We start from the raw sequence: 23,158 nt of genomic DNA, 5'->3' as shown, positions 1-23,158 counted from the left end.
GAGTCATCATAAACGAACACTTAGTCTTTTCCAGACGAAAAACATCAGGCTGATTGGAGAAATATATCTGACATTGGCACAAAAAACCCTTGCATTTATCCGCTGAACCATCAAATTATCTGGTAGGGCAAATCTTACCAGTTCAGTTCTGGTAGGTGGAAGAGATTGAATGTAATGAGTCAGATGTTCGTTAGCGGCACGCAGACTGGCGAGTTGAGTTTGGAATCCTTATAAGACCTAGCTCTGGTAGTTAAAGGCTGCTTGAATCTGTGACACTTCCGCTGGATTCAGATCGGGCAAAGTATTCTGTAAACAACTCAGACTGGAGGTCGGGTTTGAACCAATTATGCAGAAAAGTTTAATAAACAAATCCAAATCAGAAGGCTTAAACATGGTCAGTATAACAGGCAGTGGTAGAAAACAGGCAAACAAGACAGAAAGGGTAATCCAGGAAAGCAAATCCAATAAACAGGCAGAAGATCATAACATGAGGCAAAACGAGAATACACTGGATAAATGCTCAGTAAAGCAGGTGAACTGGCAATACTTCGCAATGTGCATATGGAAGCACATGGCTTTTAAACCTACAAACAGGAAATAACTGTAGAAGCAATGGACTAGAATCAATATTCGGGAGAGGGCTCCCTCTGTTGGTGGGATGAGTGAGTCTCTGGTTGTGGCCTTACACCTATAATGATTCAGTATATCCAAGCAAATAAAATGACCTCCCAAATTACGATTTTGTCAGTGAACTCAATTTTATCAATTATGTTTTATAATATAAAATAGTCAGAGATTAGATTATTATTTGATAATATAGATGTCAGTGCATACTAAGGGACTAGACTGTTACTGTGTCAAACAATGAATTATGAATCTTGAACATGACCCATGTTTTTGTTTTTTCTGTAATTCTCCACTAGGGGCTGCCAGGCAGGGAGGGTTTACCTGGCCCAAAAGGAGAGCATGTAAGCACATGCACCCTTCCCTTAGTCTAAAATATAATTATTTTAAATTACTTTGTTCATAGCTAGTTAAAGGAATAGTTCATCCAAAAATGAAAATTCTCTCATCATTTACTCACCCTCATGCCATCCCGGATGTGTATGACTTTCTTTCTTCTGCAGAACACAAATTAAAATGTTTAGATGAATATTTCAGCTCTGTAGGTCCATACAATGCAAGTGAATGGGTGCCAAAATTTTGACAGTCCAAAAATCACATAGGTCAGCATAAAAGTAATCCATGCAACTCTAGTGTTTTAATCCATGTCTTCAGAAGTGATATGATAGGTGTGGGTGAGAAAAAGATCAATATTTAAATCCATTTTTGTTAGAAATTATTCGCCCTGCCCAGTAGGGGGAGTATGCATGAAGAATGTGAATCACCAAAAACACAAGAAGAAGAAAGTGAAAGTTGAAGTGGAGATTGACTGAGCAGGGAAGAGAATTTAAATTAAAATGTACTAAAATATTATTTTAGTAAATATTTGTGTTCTGCTGAAGAAAGTCATACACATCTGGGATGGCATAAGGGTGAGTAAATGATGAGAGAATAAAAATTTTTGGGTGAACTATTCCTTTAATGACTAACACGTCATGTTGTGAACTATCCTGCCAGTCACTGAAGCCTGTCTATCTTACTTGAACACATACCTGCTGCATACCACTTTTCATTTACACTTTACAATACCCTTTCACAGGGACCTGCAGGGCCAGTTGGCCTCCGAGGTGAACCAGGATTTGAAGGACTAACGGTAAAAGCCAAATTCAGTCTGAAATCATATGGTTCAACTGCAGTTTTTATTAGTCTAAGAGATCAGCTAACATAGGCTGATATGGCCACAACCTGGTATATGGCATGTTAGTCTTCCAGTACCCAAAATTGATAGACTCAATTTTAAGCAGTTTTATGTCTCATCAAGTACTCCATTCTGACATTATTTGTTACATATGTTGTGATTATAGTTGTTTTATTCTGTATTATTACCCTTTTATCCGAATTATTATATTTTTATAATTTAGGGTGCGTTAGGAACACAAGGTCCAAATGGTTTTACTGGTATCAAAGTAAGCTCATGACATCTCCATTTTTACTATTCTTGACTGCACATATGAGTTTTTATTTGGCTTTAATGACTTTACTTTCTTGAAAGGGTAACAGAGGACCTAATGGAGACCAGGGAGAAAGTGGACCTAAAGGAAACAAAGTAAATATTGCACATTTTGTTTATCATAAATCAGTATGATGTAATAGATTTATACCCCCTTGATAACATACAATTATTATAATCTCCTCCCAGGGTGCTAGAGGGGCCCCAGGGGTACAGGGCATTCAGGGTGAGCAGGGGCCAACAGGCTTTCTTGGTTTCCAAGGAATTAGAGGTCAGCCAGGACTACAAGGGGTACAGGTATGAGATTGATATGACATTAATATTCCTTTTTTTAAGTAATTAAAGGTGTATTACAGAATAGAGCCTATATAATGTAAGTTATATCAGAATTTTTTTCACTTGTAACTGGAAACTAATGAGAATCTTTATTTAAAGACTCCATGAAATCAATGTTGGAGTTTTGTGGCTTTTAGTCCATGTGCATTAGCTGTGCAGCCATCTATATGCTAGTGTATTCCTAAATGTTGAAAAAATTCACTTTCAGCAGACATGCATATTTAAAATTTAAAGTCTTTCTCTTCCATGAAAACAAACTAAAAATATTGATGACTCATCTTGCACTACTCAGATATTTGCCCAATCAAATGGTCTATAAAATGAGTAAAATGTTCCTCCCACTTAAACCACCTGTAACTGACTTGGAATTAGCAAATGGTTCATGGTTGTAATGTAACTAAAGACTATTGGCTATGATAAAAAGTAATGGGATGAGCAATTTGATATATATATTTGATATATCCCATCCAAACTTCCTGTTTTAATAGGAAATGCATTATAAAGTAAAGAAAACTGCACACTTCAAGTCATTTCATGGGATCTTGAAGGAGTCTAAAAATAAACAAGCACATGAAATACACACAATACTCGTTTACTTGCCTGTTCAATGTAACACTCTTTTTTAGAGTCATAACACTATTTCCTCACACACAGGGAGAAGATGGAGAGGCAGGTCCACTTGGCAAATTGGGCAAGGAGGGGTCAAAGGTCAGATTTTGCGCTATTCTACAGAGATTTAAATTGACATTGTCTCAGAATATGAAAACTTTTATGAAGATTATAATTTGAGAATGCTTTTCCAATATTCCACATCAATCATGTAAAATGTTAAATTTTACTAAAGGGCAGCAGAGGTTTTGAAGGCCTCCCTGGAATGCCTGGTCCCAGAGGGCTAAAGGTAACACACTTCTATTTGTTATATCTTGACATAATAATTATGCTGTCATGTATTACAGATAACAGCTTTATAGTATTACACACAACATTTATGTCTTATTGAGCCTTGTGATTTTGTTTTAAGAAAGTCTATATGCACATCTCATTTTCAGGGTCGAACAGGGCAGAGGGGTCACACTGGAATGCCTGGACTTCCTGTAAGTGTCCATTACTAAGAAATACAAGCATTTAGGGAGAATCCTTACCACCTCAGATTATGTAAGTGCTTTTTGTAGAATGTTGATGATGTCAGTTTTGATGGTGTTTATTGCAGGGTTTACCTGGCCCACCAGGACCTGTTGGAGCTGAAGGAAAGCCTGGTACACAGGTTCCCATTCTATATTCTAATACCATGTAACTGTAAAAACAAAATGTTTACATTTCTGCATCATGTACTGTAAATGTATGACAGAGACTATTGTGAGAGGGCATGAACATTTTACTTTATATAATTAATATTTTTATCTTATTAATTCTAATTTTCACTTTTTAACATTTATAACTCATTAATTAATAGTAAATGAAGGCCATGATCCAATTCACTCATCATTTGTTTAAAAGACTAAACTGCAAGAATAGTAGTTTTAAAATATTGTAAAATATATACAGTTTTATTATACAATTTATGTTGTAAAATACATAATAATAATAATCACAATTTATCATTTAATTTTTTTTTTTACTTATCCTGTTTTAAAAGTAAAAATTGTAAAACTAAAAATTAGGTTTAAATAGTTCTCATACAAAAAGTACTGTGATGGTATCAAATGGTAATACCATAGCACTTTAATTTACACTGGTGGCCAAAAGTTTGGAATCATGTACAGATTTTGCTCTTATGGAAAGAAATGGTACTTTTATGTACGTTACATAAAAGTGGCATTCAACTGATCACAATGTATAGTCAGGACATTAATAACGTGAAAAATTACTATTACAATTTGAAAAAAAAAAAAAATAATTCAGAACTTCTTAAACTACTTCAAAGAGTTCTCATCAAAAAATCCTCCACATGCAGCAATGACAGCTTTACAGTGTTACATAGGCAGCGCCTGCTATCTCTCCTGAACGCCACCAGAGGTCGCCATCTCCAGAGTACTAACCCTTCCTTCACGAACTACATTTCCCATAACCCTCCGCTCAGACTGATTACTCACCTACCTGTTTCACATTATCTCTGTCTATTTAAGTTCCCTGTTTACAGCATTCAGTGCAAAGTCTTCTTCTGCCTAGTCTGCAATTCTTAGTGTTATTTACCATTACTGTTTTGACTCCTGCCTGTTCATCATATTTCCCAGCCTGCTTGTGTGTTTTTGGACCTATTGCCTATTTACTGGATTACCCCTCTGTCTCTCAGATTTACTTGGTTTGCCTTTCAAAATCAAATCAAATCAAATCACTTTATTGTCACACAACCATATACACAAGTGCAATGGTGTGTGAAATTCTTGGGTGCAGTTCCGATCAACATAGCAGTCGTGACAGTGATGAGACATATACCAATTTACATTAACATCAAATTAGCACAACACAATTTAAACATCTGTTATACACATAATTACACTCAACAGTATACAAATAATAACATACACTGTACAGTATACAATACGCACTATATAGATACACATTCAATAAAAATAAAAAATAAAAATATATAAAAAAGTATATATATATATATATATATATATATATATATATATATATATATATATAGAATGTACAGTATTGTACTGTATTGACATTCAGGCTGTCGGTTGATAGTCAGTTGTTAAGAGAGAACATAATATAATAATAATATAATTTATGACAGTCCGGTGTGAGATATAAGAGTAAGGGTAATAAAGTGCAGTGCTGATGTATTTTGATCGTGGGAGATCAAGAGTTCAAAAGTCTGATTGCTTGGGGGAAGAAGCTATCATGGAGTCGGCTGGTGCGGATCCTGATGCTGCGATACCGCCTACCTGATGGTAGCAGTGAGAACAGCCCATGGCTCGGGTGGCTGGAGTCTCTGATCCTCCGAGCTTTTTTCACACACCGCCTTGTATATATTTCCTGGAGGGAGGGAAGCTCACCTCTGATGATGTGTCTGGCAGTTCGCACCACCCTTTGCAGTGCTTTGCGGTTGTGGGCGGTGCTATTGCCGTACCAGGCGGAGATACAGCCAGTCAGGATGCTCTCCACAGTGCAGGTGTAGAACCGTGTGAGGATGTGGCGGTTCATTCCAAAAAAAGCTTTTAGCAGAGGATGGTTTCGATCCATCGACCTCTGGGTTATGGGCCCAGCACGCTTCCGCTGCGCCACTCTGCTAGAGTGATTCTTGGACTGTCTTCCTGTGTACCGAACCCTTGCCTGCTTTTTGTTTACCCTTTGATTTGCTACTTTGTTGTACTCTTTATACTTTTATTAAACTGCATATGGATCTTAACATTACTGCCCCAGCATCTTTGCAACATACAGATCCATAACAGTCTTTTCCAATTATCTGTTGTCCAATGTCTGTGTTTCTTTGCCCACTCTAACCTTTTCTTTTTGTTTTTCTGTTTCAAAAGTGGCTTTTTCTTTGCAATTCTTCCCATAAGGCCTGCACCCCTGAGTCTTCTCTTTACTGTTGTATGTGAAACTGGTGTTGAGTGGGTAGAATTCAATGAAGCTGTCAGCTGAGGACATGTGAGGCATCTATTTCTCAAACTAGAGACTGATGTACTTATCCTCTTGTTTAATTGTACATCTGGCCTTCCACTGTCATCTCTCTGTCCATGTTAGAGCCAGTTGTCCTTTGTCTTTGAAGACTGTAGTGTACACCTTTGGATGAAGTCTTCAGTTTTTTGGCAATTTCAAGCATTGTATTGCCTTCATTCCTCAAAACAATGATTGACTGACAAGTTTCTAGAGAAAGCTGTTTCTTTTTTGCCATTCTTGACCTAATATTGACCTTAAGACATGCCAGATTATTGCATACTGTGGCAACTCAGACTGGAGGTCGGGTTAGAATCAGTTATGCTGAAAAACACAAAGACAATGTTAAGCTTCATTTAACGAACCAAATAGCTTTCAACTGTGTTTGATATAATGGCAAGTGATTTTCTAGTACCAAATTAGCAATTTAGCATGATTACTCAAGGATAAGGTGTTGGAGTGATGGCTGCTGGAAAAGGGGCCTGTCTAAATTTGATCAAAAATAATTTTTTCAAATAGTGATGGTGCTGTTTTTTACATCAGTATGTCCTGACTATACATTTTGATCAGTTGAATGCCACTTTGGTGAATTAAAATACCAATTTCCTTCCGAAACAGCAAAAGCTGTACATTATTCCAAACTTTTGGCCACCAGTGTAAATGTAAATATTATTTATACATTACCATATTCATATACTATGGTATTTACATGTCATTAAATGTACTTCAAAGAATTTCCAAAAAACCTATACCATAGTACTTCTTGTTAGTGTTTTTAAAATGTTAAAATCTGTAAAAAAGTCCAAAATTCTCATTGTTTTTTCTTGTGCTCCAGGGACTCCAAGGCCTTCTCGGTAATGCAGGAAGTAAAGGACCAATGGTGGGTTTAGCACTCATTGCAGAGCAGCTTACCAACTAATGGTTTTAAATTGTATATTGTTTTTATATAGTTCGTAGTGTAGTCTTTTGCTACTGGGCTTAAACTATTTAGACATCATTGTTACACTTTTATATAGAACACCTCTAACACAATTTTTTAACAGACTATTTACCATTTAAAGAGTAGTTTTTGACAGTGAAATGAGCTTGATACCACAGAGTGTTCTCATGAATCCAGCAGACTGAACTCCTGATGCAGAACAAATAAAAACCCATGATCAAATTTTATAGAGGATGGGCTATGCCTTTTATGAATCATAAAGAGGTTATACAAATAAAGACTGGAATTTAGTGGGCAGCAGTGTTTCGTGCTGCTTGTCAAAGTTTCATTTGCACCCCACCAGCCATAAATGACTCCAGTAAAACACAGTTGGCAGTGAAGAATAATGGTCAGTGGTGGCAGCAGAAAGATATACTTCACACTCTCAATCTTGTTTGGTTTCTCAAACCTTAGGGACTGCAAGGTATTCCTGGAGAACCTGGTCAGGAAGGACCACCAGGATCTATGGTGAGTTTTCTTCTCTATTCACTGTCAATGCCACACGCATGTCTTAAAAATCCCTTCAGAGTTAACTAGCTGTGCCTAAATAGCTTATTCAGAAATGCACAAATAATGACTTGGAAAACAAATGGATTCTTCCAAATAATAGAAAAAAAAGGCTGCCTGCCAGAGGACACTGCCACCTAAAAGCAAAGCATTACTGTATGTACTGTATTTTCAGTAATAATTTGTGTTCACTTACACCTCAGAACTCATCTTTTATACACTCAAATAAATGTATGCACACAGATATATGCATGAATACACGCACAACACACATTGCACTCTCGCACACAAATGGCGATCAAAGCATATTTAGGTCTATGAATCACCCATTGTTTGTGTAACTTGCCTTGCAACTAGACTTTTGACCTTGTACTATGTTTTAGCAGGCTTGTATTCTCAAAATAAATGGTCAGCTGAAGAAACAGTACAGACTGCAAAGCATATTTACAAACATAGATCTGCTCAGCAGCTACTGTTGTGTCTGAGCTTTTTAACAACTCAACTTTTGACCCTGTGTTATGGTACTTTTGTACCTTTTGTACTTTTTCAGTCACTCAAAATAATTGGGTTTGATCTGCATCTGTTTATGTATCTGAGAATCAGAGAATGTACACAAAAGAAACAAAGACATATAAAGTGCAACTAACAAGTAGCACTATCATTTGACAACCATATAGCATGTTTGTTTACATATATGCATTGAGGGTGCTTTCACTCTAACATTTTTGGTGCGCACCCAGGTTCGAATGACGTCATAGTTCGGTTCGTTTGGATGATGTGAACTCTGTTTTACGAACTCAGGTACACACCTGCAAACCGCACCCGAGTCCACATGAAAATGTGTTCTGGGGTACAGTTCATGTGAACTCCGGTACGGGTCACTGCTGATATTAAAGCAATTGTACCAAACTGCGGAAGTGAACCGCTATTGATGACGTGCAATTTGCGTCTTTTCAGGCTCCCGATCACAATTGTTGTGGTATAATGCACTCGTCTCCAAATAAATCCTAATCAGAGAGCAGCTCACATTCTTCACATCTCTTGCAACACATCCGCGGGCTCGCGGCAGACAAACGCTAACATTCTTCACATCATTGCACATTCAATGCATCCGTGGCAGACAAATGTAAGTGTTGTTCTGTGCATGTAAAGTTTTGGTGCTAAATCCCAAGAGGCAAACTTTAATACTTAACACACTGAAACTGACGTTGTCTTGAGTTGTTACCTAGTTACATTGGTAAACAGCTGCCTCTTGTACTCACATTGATGATGCAATCGGACTGTGGTTCGAACCAAAATAATGTGATGTGAACAGAGACCAGTGGGGGCAGGGGGAGGAAATGAAACCGGGTTCGGACCAAGCAATCGAACCATGTGTGAAAGCACCCTATGTTTCAAACTTGTACATTGGATGTGGCTTATGTGCTGTATGGCAACTGTGAAAGGTTTAGACTTACATCTAAAAATTTCTTTTTAATTAGTTTTTACCCACTTTAGAGTCACTATGTCATTCCAATAAATACGATCAAAACAGATATTGGTCAAAAAATGGCTAAACGTTACACTCCATTTGCTTGGTTTTAATCTTCAATTGCATGTCTGTGTGATTCACTTTGTCTATTCAGTAAGTTTTTCATGAGCAGAGAGAAGTTTATTAAGAAATGTAAATAGGCTAACACATTAGCTTCATTGAGCACGTTTACATGCACTTTCTTACACGGATTATGCATAATAAGCCAACAACACGTGGGTTAAATAAACGTAATAAACCGTTTCCTTTATCGGTGTAAAGGCAATAACCGGCTTATCAATAACCCAATATACACGGGTACATTTTTGCCCTTTACACCGATTTCAAGTGTCATGTAAACACGCATGCTTCTTCATGGTTTGACGTCAAAAGTAGAGAATATCACAATTATTTCAAATGTCATGTAAATGCAGATTTCTTGCCTTGTCAGATTTTGTAAATAAGCTGCTTTTAGAGAGTAATAAGCGTATTGGTGTGCATGTAAACGGGCTCACTGATTCAATACAAGGAAAAAAAATTTTTTTACCTCTAATTATAAATATCTGTTTCGATGACAGGGTTCTCCTGGGCATGAGGGGTCCATGGGTAGCCCAGGACCACCAGGAGAAAGGGTATGTTTATTATTTGTTTGCTTTCATACAGTCCATGTAATTACACTGATGAATTTTCATGATGTGTTGGTGTTTACCTCTCACAGGGTTTCACTGGAAAGACAGGAGCTGAGGGACCACAGGGCCCTGTTGGCATGTATGTAAGTAACCCTTATGCAGGGCTCTAATAGAGAGGAAGGGGAGAATGATGCATGAGCTTCAAATTTTGATATGTCCAACTCACTCTGTAGTTATTCTTTCAAGGGTTTCCCAGGAAGCATGGGTATGAGAGGAAGACCAGGCCACACTGGAGAGAGAGTAAAGACAAATCCTTTTCTTTAACTGTAACCATAACACAAACTAGAATGTTTTTCTACTCTTGTCAGCTAAAAGATTATCATGAGTAGTAACTTCAGGTAAATGAGGAAATGTTCTTTCTTTTAGGGAGAGCTAGGTCACAGAGGGCTTCCTGGACCTATTGGCAAACCTGGAACCCCAGTAAGTATGTAAGGGATCTGGTACAACCACAGGGATATAAAATCAAGCAGATCATAGTCTTATATTTCAGGAACCTTGTTTAGGAAAAATGTAGTTCAGGTTCCACTGATACTGTGTCATTTGTGTGTTGTGATGACTAATATTTGAAACCTTTATGTGTGTTATTTAGGGTCCCCCTGGTCTAATAGGAGAAAAAGGCCTGCCTGGACCGCAGGTTTATACCACTACTCAAATAAAAAGAAAATATAAGATGTCATAAAAGAGGAACTTGTTGTGACCTTTCTGGTTCGGTGGAGTTGATTTCTCATAAAGAAGTGCTAAAATCTAAAGTGCTTTATTTATTCCATTAAACTGTCAACAATGTATTACATCTTTGCAGGGCCGTCAGGGAAATCCCGGGCCTCAGGGAACAGATGGACCATGTGTGAGTACACAATCAGCTCTTTCATTTAAATGATATCTTTATTTCACAGTAAATTTTCAATGATGAATTTTAATACTGATTTGATATGATTGATTGTCTACTATAGGGTCCTCCAGGACTTCAGGGAGTCAATGGGGTCATTGGAAAACCAGGACCCCATGGAAATAAAGGACCCCCAGGGCATACTGGACCAACTGGGCCACTGGGTATTCCAGTAAGTGATAATTCTCCCTTCCGTTCATGATGATGGATTTTAAGAGCTTCACTACATGAAGGACATTGAAAGACATGAGATTAAAATTGCTCCATTTCTTTCTTCAGGGTCCTCAGGGGGAAGATGGAGTGCCAGGTGCAGCTGGGGAGAAAGGAGAGAAGGTGATTTGAATAATTAGAGATTGAGACTTTTAGAGAATCATGCTTGCATAAAAGCTTCCTTATGAAATGACTAAAATTTTCAATAAATGCACAGGGAATTATGGGCTTCCCTGGAGAGGATGGGCCTCTTGGATTGGAAGGGCCACAGGTTAGATTGGCATGGATAAACTTACCATTATATCCTTAGAATAACATTTATCAAATGCTCTCTAGAATAGGAATATCCCACCACCTAATACCATACCCTTTGATATGTCTTGCCCCAACTTCTTTTATTATTAGGAAATATAGCAACACAGAAAGAAAACTGCACTTGTCAAGCCATTTCATTTGGTCTTTAATTACATTTGGTAATGTGGTTTCTTAAGTCAATTAATGTTATTTTTTATTTATATATTTATTTATTTTTATTCAATTTCAGGGTCCATTTGGTCCAGCAGGTGTGGAGGGACCTTCTGGAAGGAAAGGTGATAAGGTCAGTTGACATGATATTATTTAATAGTTGAGAATAAATCAATCACTACACTGTTATCAATAATGGTTGCTTGAAAAAATGTACATTTATTTTTTGCCTTACCTTTCAATAAATGTTATATTACTCCTGTGTTATTTTTGGGCTGACAGGGGGACAAAGGTCCCACAGGAAAGCTTTGTCCTCAGGGACAAAAAGGAGACACTGGCCCTTTTGGTGCTAAAGGTCTAATGGGTCCACCCGGCCCAGCAGGCAGTGAGGTGAGGAAATTCATATTTGTATTTAATGTCTGCGCAGTTTGCCTAAATAAAGTCCATTTGTCTCATATTGTGTGCTGTTTTATAAAAGAGTTGGTGTTCTGCTTTTGATTAAGGGTGATGCTGGTCCAGTTGGCATTGCTGGTGACCCCGGCCCTAAAGGAGAAAAGGTCATTCACCTTTTACACCTATAAACTGAATTCATGCAGCATGAATTTTTGGTACAAATTATTGGTAGTTTTTTTTTTTTTTTTTTTTCAGGGTGATATTGGGCCACTGGGCTTTACTGGTTTAGAGGGGCCATGGGGAGATGTGGGGAAACAGGGAGAAAAGGGGCTCAAGGGAGCCAAGGGCCAGATTGGACTGCAGGTGAGTGCAGATCAGCATTTCATCATATAATTTTTCTCAATGCAATATTTCATCCACCCATGGCTGAAATAAAGAATCTGAAATAAAAGTTTTTATACTGCAGTAGAAATGTTTTGATCACTGATTATTCTAGAATGTGGAAAACAGTAATAATAAAGAATTAGTCAGTGTGTCCAAACTTTTGACTGGCAGTGTATCCATCCATTCAGTATCTATTGAATTTAAATAATGTTTAAGATGGTTTAGGTATTTGTATATGTTTGCTGAATGTGAATGTGTACACCACTTAAATGTGTTTTTTACACTGTAATTTATGTTGCAATTTTTATTTATTGTGTGTGGCTGTTTTTATATTAGGGTGATCCAGGGGTCATGGGTTGGGTTGGACATGCTGGTCTGAAGGGTGTAGAGGTGAGTGATATCCTCAGTTTTCTTGTACTAGTGTTGACCATCATACTCAAAGATCTGAGCAACATATGAGTTTTTCACATGATAATGATTAAATAGTGTAATGATAAACTGTCCATTTAATTGTATTCCAGGGTGGACCAGGTCATCCTGGACTGGTGGGGCCAGATGGACCTCCTGGAAGCAAGGTAGCATGTTAGATTGCTCTCATCAAATAATTTGGGAAATTATTTTTATTTTTTACCTAGTCTAACACTCAGCTACTCTTTTAGGGAGAAGTTGGGCCCAATGGTTTAACTGGCGAGCCAGGAGATGCTGGACCAGAGGTACCTATCCACACGTTTATACATGTTTATACACTCACTTAGCACTTTATTAGGAACACTATGGTCCAGATGTGGTCTCCTGTTTTTGTAGCCCATCCACCTCAAGGTTCAACATGTTGTGCATTCTGAGATGCGATTCTGCTCACCTCAGTTGTACAGAGTGGATATCTGAGTTACCGTAATTTTTCCCCATTCTGTTGGGAGATGTGATCATTAACTGAAGCTCCTGAACTGTATCTGCATGAATTTATGCATTGCACTGCTGCCACATGATTGGCTGATTAGATAATTGCATGAATATTTAGCATTTCTTATGAAGTGCTCAGTGAGTGTTTATTCTTTAAAAGCACATAACAAGGAACTTCTTAGTTATATTGGAATACATTTCTTTGGATGTCTGTGCTTATGAATAGGTTGTGAACATTTTGCTTATCTTCACTCTATGTTTGTGTTCTAAATTAGGGAATTGCAGGTCCCAAAGGTGTGAGAGGCGACACAGGCAAAGGTGGGACACAGGTAAAGCTCATCTGTATTTATCTTCCACCCTTAGCTCAGCTTTACATATACTGCCCTAATTATTTAACTCTTTACAGTTAAATGTAATGCCATTCTGTACTTTGAGCCAAATATAATGATAAAATAATATGTTCTCCTTTAACATTGTAGTGGTGTCCGTCAGAAACAACAGGAACAATGGGGAACAACAAATTTATTTACTGTAGCTTTTTTATTTTCTTATCTTGGCCCACAGGGTGGTGTTGGCCCATTCGGTCCAAAGGGTGCTTTGGGCCCTAAAGGTTTCCCTGGACCTGGAGAGGAGAAAGGATATCCAGGAGATAAAGGAGAACCAGGGGTGAAGGTGAATACATAATGGAATTTTCTGAGATGATCATTTAAGATGATTCCTTTTCTTTAAAAAAATTACCTTAAATCCACTACATGTTCAAAATGAAGGTATCTCTTTCTTTAGGGACCAGATGGGCTTCAAGGCATACAGGGACCACCGGGACTGCCTGGTTTAGAGGTACAGGCCATTAAAACCCAGACTATTGCTTTTAAATGTTGTTCAACCAGATGTTGTGACCTTTCAGGTTTTGCTACACATAGATACATACAGTATGTACTGTGGTACAGTTAGTATGCAGTAATTGATTAACCCTATTATATAAATTGGAATCTACTGCCGCAGGGACCACCAGGTGAGGCAGGGGCAAGGGGTTCACCAGGTCTACTAGGAGCTGAGGTCAGTGCTCAATGAAGGAATAGTTCACTTACAAATCTATTTTCTGTCATTGTTTACTCACCCTCATGTCATTCCAAACCTGTATTTTATTTTTTCCATGGAACACATTGTGTGAGGTTTGACCTTAATGTCAAACAACACTGGTTCTGTGCATCCTGTGACCGATAGTGATGTGTTTAAATGTTTCAATGATATTTGCATGAATTATATTTGAAGGCTAAAGTGGTTTTAGATTTTCGGTGAATAATGACTCAATTTCAGTCTGTTCCTCACACAAAGCTGTTGTATGGCTTCAGAAGACTTAGAATATAGTGTCAAGTCGCACGGGCCACTTTTGTGAAGGTTTGTTTTGTCTTTTCTGGAGCTCAACAGTTTAAATTACCATCCATTTTCATTGTATGCTAAAGAGCAGCTTGGCCATTCTGCAAAATAACTCTTTGTTTTCCATGGAAATAAAGAAAGTAATATGGTATAACACGAGGATGAGTGAATGATTACAGAGTTTGAATTATTGTTTGAACTATTCTTTTAAGACAAAAGTACACGTTTCCATCTTTACAACAATGAGACAGCAATGTTTCATGGTTGAATAGACACTTTCTAATTTTACTGTGCTTACCTTATTGTAATTCTGCCTTTATGTTTCAACTCTGCAATGTAGCTTGATCATCAGGACTTTTAATGAGTTTTGATTGTTACAGGGCCACATGGGTAACCCAGGACCTGAAGGACGGGAAGGCATGAAAGGAGAGAAGGTAAGATCATGATGTTTTTTTTTTTTCTTTGTCTAAATCCCTCTCTGGTTTCTAAAATAAAAATTCTCCTTCAGTCCCAGTGTCCTCACTGTCAGATATTTGAGGTAGCCGTTCAGAATACAGATTTCCTTATCTGCGCTTTACTTTTGAAAATAAATTAGCTTATTGATGTATTTTTTAGGGAGATGATGGCAAAATAGGAGCACTGGGAAAAATGGGTCACATTGGAAGGAGGGTAAGATTGTGATATGCCCTCAAGTCCTTTGTGTTTTCTCAGAGATTTGGAACCATTGTTTAAAAACATATATGGAAATTAGTGGTTATTAGGATTGATGTATTTTTTTTCTTTTTATCTAAAGGGTAAAAGAGGCAAGGCAGGGTTGAGGGGGACCAGAGGACCAAGAGGGGGAAAGGTCAGAAATTTTACAAACAGCCCTTACATTGCATTCAAACAAATGATTTGTTTAATTCTTGAATCCAATGGCCTGAAATGTATTAAGAAATTTCGGCTTGATTCTTAATAGGGAGAGAGAGGAGCTGAAGGAGAGAAAGGGCTTCCTGGATGGGGAGGAAATATGGTAAGTTTGATACATCTGTTCAGAGCATAAATGTTCAAATTGTCACTTTATAATCATGTGAACTTAATATTATGCCCTCTGCTTAACAGGGAATACAAGGGCAGAGAGGAGAGCCAGGGGACCAGGGTGTCAAAGGAGCAGAGGTAGGTTTTAGCATGTGCTCAGACAGGATTTTTTTTGTATCTTAGAAATTAAATATTAATATCAGTACTTTATCTCATAATAGGGTGCGAAAGGGGATCAGGGAACACTTGGTCCACCAGGAAAAGATGGCTTAAAGGTAAAATATTTCATTAACATGAGACCCAAAGAGTCCACAGTGGAGCAGCCCATTCAGTTTTCAGAATACTTCTTCAGTGTAAGTCACACTCAGAGTGTTTGTTCTCTTTAGGGCAGTCTAGGTCCTTTAGGCCCTCCAGGACCTCCAGGACCAAAGGGGGATCAGGTAAGAGCAAAAAACTATTAATACTAATATATATAAAAGTGACTGCAAAATTGATACATGTATACTGTACACCAGGGCTTTTCAACTTCATCGACAAGTGGGCCAGATGGAAAAAAATCTTTGATGCATGCGGATCAAGAATATTTGAACATAAAGCTTCTATCAGATTTTGTGTTATAGTAGGTCTATAATATTTGTTTACTATATAAATAAAATGTCTGTGTACATAGTTTTAACTTTTTTTTTTTTCTTTTTTTTTTTTCACAAGAACAATTTTCAAGCAGAAAATTCTGAAAAAAAACAAAACAACTAAAGTGCTTTCAAAATTGGTCCATAGCAGAGAAAGTAATTAAGACCGATAATAAAAATTGTATTAAACAACAACATTGAAGTTTGTTTTTGTTGGTGAAATTGCATCCAACGTTACCCAAATGTAAGTTTGTTATACTATACAGTATATGCAATGATTTAAACTTTTGACTTTTCAAATCGAATCTTTGCTTTTAGTTCTTTAATCTTCCCATTCCATCAACATGACGGATAATCATCATTTGTAGCGCAACCTCTGAATGAGTCTAAAAAATACGGCGCTCTTGCACAAGTCATTGTAAAAACATTGAGAAGTGGAGCAACGTGCATCTAGCTTAAGTTACATAGGAAAACAGCTAAAAAACAGCATGAACAGACACAAAACAAGTTCAGTGTGAACAGCCCCTAAGACAACTGACAACCTCAGGAAGGCCACTAAAAATTTCAAACGGGCCAGAATTGACCCGCGGGCCGCCAGTTGAATAGCCCGGCTGTACACCATTGTTACCTAAGGATCTGACCCTTAAAAATTACATCTGATTGTTTGTTGATTAAGTCATATTTAATTATATTTACACAAAAAATATTATGAATAATACATACTAGAATAAAACCAGTTAATTGAGATTTTACAACATGAAACACATTTTATAAGTTACCTGACAAAACATTTTTTACAGTATATGTACTTTTCCTTAAGGGGAATATTGGTCCTGCTGGACCCAGAGGGACACCTGGAATACCAGGACTACCGGTGAATATGTATTATTTTTCCCTCAATTTTCAGCATTCGAACTAAGAGAAAACTGTTTGTATTAACTTTAGAGTTTCACCAGCAGATGAATTTGCATGCTCTCTGTCCTTATGGCAGCATGGTTCATAATTCGTTTTGACACAAGCAATAATAGTGAAATGCTTTATCACAGCCACAGCCTGTTTTTTCTTTCTCTTTTCTTTTTTTTTTTTTTTTTTCAAATGAGCATGAAAACTATATATATATATATATATATATATATATATATATATATATATATATATATATATAATAATAATTCCTGTATTTTTTTTTATGTCCTCCACCCTGTAGGGCTTGTTTGGAGACAAGGTATGAAATGTCATTTTTAAAAGAGCGAGAAAATACTTTAGTCTACTTAAGTTACTTCAGTAAGGCTGCATGCATCAGGTTAAAAGGCAATGTAAGCAGATTAAATCACATTAAATCAAATAAAACAACATAAAAAAATGTATTAAATTATTTACATTATTTTTATATCTCCTATATCTCATGTAGGGACTTAAGGGATTTCAGGGGCCTCCTGGACACCCTGGAAGGAGGGGCTTACCAGTAAGTTAGATAAAGTAATCCACCACAGATTCTCACAGAGATTTTTGCTTTTGACCTTCTATTTGTTTGCTTGTCTGTTACAGGGCCCACCAGGGCCACCGGGGCTTCCAGGTCTTTCTGTGAACCTGACCCTGACCCAGCTCAAGGCAAGTTGCCTTGAATGCTTGTCATGGGCCTTGTCACTTGTTTGCATTGCTGATATATTGATACTCAAATTTCCTTTTATGTTTTTAGTCATTTCTGTTTTTATATACCTGATTCAAACATTTATCTAAAATATGTGCTATTTATCTTCAGCAGTTGCAGGGACAGAATGTCTCAGTGTCACAGACAGAATGCAACTCTCTCATTCTTGAACACTTAGTAAAAATGCACTGTAATTCACTTTGTCTTTTTCTTCTACAATAGGACCTGATGTATAATTTAGACAAGCCCAATTACCCTCTGATTCAGACACTGCTGGACTCTCTGTACCATGACATCCGGCTGCTGGTGGACCCTCCAGACGGCAGTAAGCAGCACCCAGCCTCCACCTGTCTGGAGCTATGGCTGTGCCATCCCAACTACACCAGCGGTTAGAGCCTCATCTTTCATCAGAGAAAGCTCAAGTGCTTATAGCCACACATTAAACATTTGTCTGTATGTTTGTTCTAGTCCATGATCCCCTTTGTGCTGTCTTGTAAAAAATGCATTATTTCAGGCAAAGCAGCTGTATTTTTGCTCTACAGTGTAAAGTGGTTGTGCTTTAGGAGTTGTTTTGGCTTTAATGTGTCCACGTGTTTGTTTTGAGGCCATCTACTGTATATGTAAGCTGTATTGTATTCCTAAGTCTTTCTCTTCTGGGAAACGATTCATCTTGCACTACACAGATTTTTGTCTAAATCAGATGCTCTCTAGAATACAAATGTCCCTCCCCTTAATACCACCCTCAACCGACTACCAAGTAGCAAATCATGGTTCATGGCAATGACGTAACTACAGCCTATTGGATATTTTAAAAGTCCTTCGAGTCCTTTTATGTGTCCAAACAATGTTAGTCCAAACTTCCTGTTGCAATAGGAAATATGTGACAGAAAACTCATGCCATTTCATGTTTTTTGCTTTTTTTTTTAAACACATACATAGACACATAAAGAAATACTTACCAAAACCACTCAAGCACCCAATGGGGGTGTCTTTGTGTAAAAGCATTTACTAAATTAATACTTATGTAACTGTTGTTGCAGGTTTCTACTACATTGATCCAAACCAAGGCAGTCCTTTAGATGCTCTTTTGGTCTACTGTAACTTCTCAGAGTCAGGAGCAGAGACCTGCCTTCACCCCAGACATGCACATGTAATGACCTACCTTATACCTCACTACTGTGTCTCATTTAACACAAGACAAAGTTATTATTTTAAAAGTTTCAAAATGTGACTCTTGTTCTTGTTTCTTTTTCCACAGTTGCCCACAAGGGCTTGGCTGAATGAGTCAGGGAATAACAGCAGGTTCTTCTGGTTAAGTTCACTGGAGGGAGGCTTTAAAGTGAGTAATTCTAATGTTCTATAGAGGTTTTTACTTCCTGCTGGGTCAAAGTTTGTCTCAGTTTTTGGTTTTGAGTGGCATCTGATCTAAGAAAGGGATATTTCACACAAAAAAATGAAACTTCAGACGACAATGTATATATTTTCTATGGCTGGAAACACGTTAATTTGTGTGTTTAAAAATTTGACTGTATTTTGGCAGTATTCTTTTTTTTTTTTTTACTTACTGAAATTTCACTAATGTTTTTCCCCACCTCCTGTGGCTAACATTGACTTAAATTACTTTCTAGGAGGTACACGCTCGACTCGACTGCACATCCTAGCACAGAAACCGAATGTTTGGAGCAGTGCGCTCTCATTCATTGTGTGCAACTCATGTCCCGTGCATAATAAAAACTGTAGCGGATTTACTGTATGGAGAATGGAGACCTCACCCGCAAGTGGTTAGCCAGGTGTTGGAGAGATATGGGCAAGCTGCCATATCAATTCGCATTGCCCAAAAATGCTCATTCACTGTCATCTGAACCAGTGTCACTAGCAAAACCGCATGAGAGAGACCTAGCATGTGTGCAATAGAGACTGAACAGCAGCCAGAGATATGTATGTATAGCCCTAATAATGCATTGGCAATGTACACTTAAGGTAATCTTGCCAATAAAGCTTGATATTAATTGAATCTGCCCAATTGATCCTATTATTAAAAAAATAAAAACTATTAAAAATGGCAGAAGGTTTTGATTAAAGCATAGAGAAGAACTTTTAAAGCATGTCAACTGATTTAATGGCATGTATACATATACATGTAAAAATGTGTCTAATTACCTTTATCTGCAAAAAAACTAAAATGTTTCAATGTTTATATTTAAATAATTAAAAGAAATGACAACTAACCAATTTCTTGCAAGTTCTTTGAGACAACACATAGTAAATATATTTATGATTATATTTTAATATACCATGATTAATTGCGATTAATCACTGAAAACTGTGCGATTTAGTTTATCAAATTTAAACGATTCACAGCTCTAATATTTTCAGTTGTTAATGTAAAGATCAGTCTGTTCCTCACACAAATCATCATAAGGCTTTTTTGGCTTTTTTTGGACCTAGACAGCCCCAGTTATACACTTTTTGTTAGGAAAAAGAATAGCCTGGACATTCTGCAAGATAACCACTTTTGTGTTTCATGTCAAATAAAAAACAATAATTCATACAGGTTTTGTGCACATCTTAGTGTCTAGGTTCATAACATGGTTCTTAATAAAATGATAACCTTCATTGTTAAATTATCATTTTTATGTAGTCCTATCATTGCACACAGTAAAGTATGTCCATGCAAACTCTTCTGTCCTTGGTCAGTTTGAGTATCCAGCCCTCAGTGTGGTGCAGCTGCGGTTTCTAAGACTCCAGAGCAACAGAGCAGAACAGAGAGTGACATACTCCTGTTACCCTGGACACAGACTGGGCCAGACACAGCGACAGGTCCAGTTCCTCACTGATGCTGTAAAGCAGAGCTATTTAGGAGCACTACTGGATTGTGTGGTATGTGGTGTCTAACAGCATAAAAAAAAAAAAAAAAATCAATTATTTTTATCAGATCAAAGTTGATGTAACAATCTGTTTTAAAATATATAGTCATAATCACAATTGAATTTAACCACCATGTTTGTGTCTGGTATATCAGTCTGCAAAGGAAGTGGATCCCAGGCCGCAGGAGTCTGTGTTTCAGTTTGAGGACATGGACCTGCTGCCTCTACATGACATTGGAATCTATGGCAACAGCACTCATGAGTTTGGGTTCACCGTCGGCCCTGTGTGCTTCAGCTAGAGACACAGTGAGCGATAAGTGTTAATCCTTAGTGTTTTAACCTTAAATACAAGCTACAAAGAGAAGAGTCAAAAAAGGACACTCTGAAGACGTATTTAGCATCTGTGGCTTGCATTAAAGAAAATGTCTTACAGAGTTTTTAAGACAGTGGCTCCACACAAGTCCCCTGTCTATCTCGGTGCTGCCAGATAAATGGACAATATCTTTTTCTTTTTTTTTTCTTTTACTGAGACTTCTGGTTTTGTAATGGATGTACTGTTTTACACATAATGTTATTTGTTTATACAACTAGCTGGTCTTGTAATGACATTGTATATGAAGCTTGGATCATATCATGTGTGATTGTGTGATTTTGCCTTAACAAACAATTTTAATGACAGGGTTCTAATGTAACCACTATGTGGTTGCATGGTCCAAGTTTCAAATATTCAACTTGCATTCAAATTATGTACAAACTTTCACAATGGATTAACCAATTTATAGGACTACAGAACATAGGCTGGCGTTGAGTGTTTAAATTAAGCCTTTTTTTTTTTTTTTTTCTCATCTAAACTTGAATTGTAGGTCCAACAAAGCGTCCTAATAAGGACACAGCTTACCTTCTCATGAGATTGCCATGAAACCTGGGACTGAATATCAGGAAATCTGTGCTACCTTTCTGTTTTGTACGACTTGTCAATCTCTGTTCAAGTAATTATTTTGATTTTCAGAAAATAGTCCTGTGGTGTTAGTCTAACATTGGTCATGTCACCTAAATATTGTTTAAATATCAGTTTTAAATGATTCAGGGGGCTATTCACAATAGAAAACACTTTTTTTTTTTTTTTTTTTTGAAACAGCAGAATAATACTAACTGTAGCAAAGGTGATTTTTCTTTTTTAGAAGGTCACACCATATTTTACAACTGTGCAATCAGTTATTTAATATGCATCATGGTTATGAGACTTTCATTCAGTATACTATAACACATACAGAACAAGCAGGAATACAAGTCACACACGAGACGTGCACTTCATATTGCACATTTACTGTATGTAGGTCTCAGGGAGCACTTATGTTAAAACAGTTTACTTTCTTGAAATGTGCTGCGATTAATCATCCTAGACCAACACAAAACCAATGAAGTGTCTTTCTCTTTAGCGTTTTTATTTTTATTTTATTTTTACATTATCATCAATATCATTCTAATCTAATTTTAAACTCCATTGAATTTAGGCACAGGTGCCATCAATTGCCTACCTTTGAAAACAATATTTTGTTCAATTACATTTTGTAATGTATATTGTGTTTTCTGTGTTATTGTGGTTACATTGGAAATCATATGCTGGTCATCTGTGTAAGTATCAGCTCTATAAAAAGTGCATTAATGATGTATTGTTTTATTCTTGTTGATCAATTTTGTACCATTGTTTGAAACATGACCATTTCCTAAAAAATGCTTTGTAAAGTTGTGTTTTTGCTTTAAATACCTCAGATTGGTAGAATACCTAAGATGTTCAGGTGCAGTATTCACAAAATATTCTTACGAATAACATTCTTCTTAACTAAGATGTCTTATTTGTAACTTACTGTAAGAAAAAAAAAGTAAAGAACACTCATAATTCATCCTAAGATTTTTATTTATTTATTAACATTTAATTAGTTTTTGCATGATATATGATTATGCAAGATCCATATGGGCTAGCAGTAAGACTACCCTTTGCCTTTAGAACAAAACAGCATGTCATTCATGTACTGAACTGTGTGGAATATTTCACCATTCTTCATGGTGGGTACTCACGTTTCCGGCTTTACTTGTAACTGTGATGAATTTATCTCAAAGTTACATTTATTGTTCATGTGGTGTCCAGCCCTCTGTATTTACCTGAAAATTTAGCCATGTAGTTTGTGTAGCATTACTTCATCCAGTCTTTCACCAATGTAATGATAACTAGCCAAAATCCCAGGCTTATACTCTAATGCACTTTGAGACTATTATATGCACTGCAATGTTGCTCATACTATATACTGTAATATTTTAGTAGGATTAAAAGTATTTTCACTTTTAAGTGTAACTAGAGACAAACTTTAAAGTTTAAAATCGTTTTAAAAGTTTGCCACTTTTACAAGTCCTGCAGTCAAAAGAATGACAGAAGGTCAGTTGGTGGCTCGCACAAACCTAACACTTACAGTGTAGTGTTAATATATTACAGTATATATTAATATATAAGTATTATAATAATATATACATATTATTTACTTTTAATATTTGTAGTATTTTAAAGATTCAAGTATTGCAAAATAATTGCAAAATTTTGCTAAATTAGCTGTAAAAATAAAGGGCATCTTGTGGAG

The 23,158-nt window shown here is 36.8% G+C and overlaps 1 protein-coding gene and 1 non-coding gene across 2 annotated transcripts in view; one reads left to right on the top strand and one right to left on the bottom strand.

Moving 5' to 3' along the window:
- Nucleotides 1–22,246, top strand: part of LOC127428597 (collagen alpha-1(I) chain-like) — a 64,279-nt gene extending 42,033 nt beyond the window's left edge. The window contains exons 19-65 of the mRNA XM_051677033.1: nt 924–968; nt 1,703–1,756; nt 2,025–2,069; nt 2,156–2,209; nt 2,303–2,410; nt 3,104–3,157; nt 3,294–3,347; nt 3,499–3,543; nt 3,660–3,713; nt 6,897–6,941; nt 7,455–7,508; nt 9,636–9,689; nt 9,776–9,829; nt 9,933–9,986; nt 10,113–10,166; nt 10,336–10,380; nt 10,546–10,590; nt 10,697–10,804; nt 10,912–10,965; nt 11,060–11,113; nt 11,387–11,440; nt 11,590–11,697; nt 11,811–11,864; nt 11,956–12,063; nt 12,421–12,474; nt 12,606–12,659; nt 12,744–12,797; nt 13,260–13,313; nt 13,549–13,656; nt 13,768–13,821; nt 13,987–14,040; nt 14,742–14,795; nt 14,977–15,030; nt 15,155–15,208; nt 15,320–15,373; nt 15,463–15,516; nt 15,600–15,653; nt 15,765–15,818; nt 16,828–16,881; nt 17,215–17,232; nt 17,419–17,472; nt 17,556–17,618; nt 17,881–18,046; nt 18,699–18,808; nt 18,917–18,997; nt 20,356–20,538; nt 20,681–22,246. Of these exons, the coding sequence (XP_051532993.1) occupies nt 924–968; nt 1,703–1,756; nt 2,025–2,069; nt 2,156–2,209; nt 2,303–2,410; nt 3,104–3,157; nt 3,294–3,347; nt 3,499–3,543; nt 3,660–3,713; nt 6,897–6,941; nt 7,455–7,508; nt 9,636–9,689; nt 9,776–9,829; nt 9,933–9,986; nt 10,113–10,166; nt 10,336–10,380; nt 10,546–10,590; nt 10,697–10,804; nt 10,912–10,965; nt 11,060–11,113; nt 11,387–11,440; nt 11,590–11,697; nt 11,811–11,864; nt 11,956–12,063; nt 12,421–12,474; nt 12,606–12,659; nt 12,744–12,797; nt 13,260–13,313; nt 13,549–13,656; nt 13,768–13,821; nt 13,987–14,040; nt 14,742–14,795; nt 14,977–15,030; nt 15,155–15,208; nt 15,320–15,373; nt 15,463–15,516; nt 15,600–15,653; nt 15,765–15,818; nt 16,828–16,881; nt 17,215–17,232; nt 17,419–17,472; nt 17,556–17,618; nt 17,881–18,046; nt 18,699–18,808; nt 18,917–18,997; nt 20,356–20,538; nt 20,681–20,824 (3,141 nt within the window). The 3' untranslated portion in view covers nt 20,825–22,246. The remainder of the gene's footprint in view (nt 1–923; nt 969–1,702; nt 1,757–2,024; nt 2,070–2,155; nt 2,210–2,302; nt 2,411–3,103; nt 3,158–3,293; nt 3,348–3,498; nt 3,544–3,659; nt 3,714–6,896; nt 6,942–7,454; nt 7,509–9,635; nt 9,690–9,775; nt 9,830–9,932; nt 9,987–10,112; nt 10,167–10,335; nt 10,381–10,545; nt 10,591–10,696; nt 10,805–10,911; nt 10,966–11,059; nt 11,114–11,386; nt 11,441–11,589; nt 11,698–11,810; nt 11,865–11,955; nt 12,064–12,420; nt 12,475–12,605; nt 12,660–12,743; nt 12,798–13,259; nt 13,314–13,548; nt 13,657–13,767; nt 13,822–13,986; nt 14,041–14,741; nt 14,796–14,976; nt 15,031–15,154; nt 15,209–15,319; nt 15,374–15,462; nt 15,517–15,599; nt 15,654–15,764; nt 15,819–16,827; nt 16,882–17,214; nt 17,233–17,418; nt 17,473–17,555; nt 17,619–17,880; nt 18,047–18,698; nt 18,809–18,916; nt 18,998–20,355; nt 20,539–20,680) is intronic.
- On the bottom strand, nt 5,621–5,692 carry trnam-cau (transfer RNA methionine (anticodon CAU)). Its single transcript has one exon. It is a non-coding gene; the product is annotated as a tRNA-Met (tRNA).
- Nucleotides 22,247–23,158: the final 912 nt, after the last annotated feature.

Source organism: Myxocyprinus asiaticus, chromosome 38 (assembly GCF_019703515.2).
Source record: "Myxocyprinus asiaticus isolate MX2 ecotype Aquarium Trade chromosome 38, UBuf_Myxa_2, whole genome shotgun sequence".
NCBI classification, from domain to species: Eukaryota; Metazoa; Chordata; class Actinopteri; order Cypriniformes; family Catostomidae; genus Myxocyprinus; species Myxocyprinus asiaticus.
Note: the sequence above shows the minus strand (reverse complement) of the source record. Positions and strands in the feature narration are given on the sequence as shown.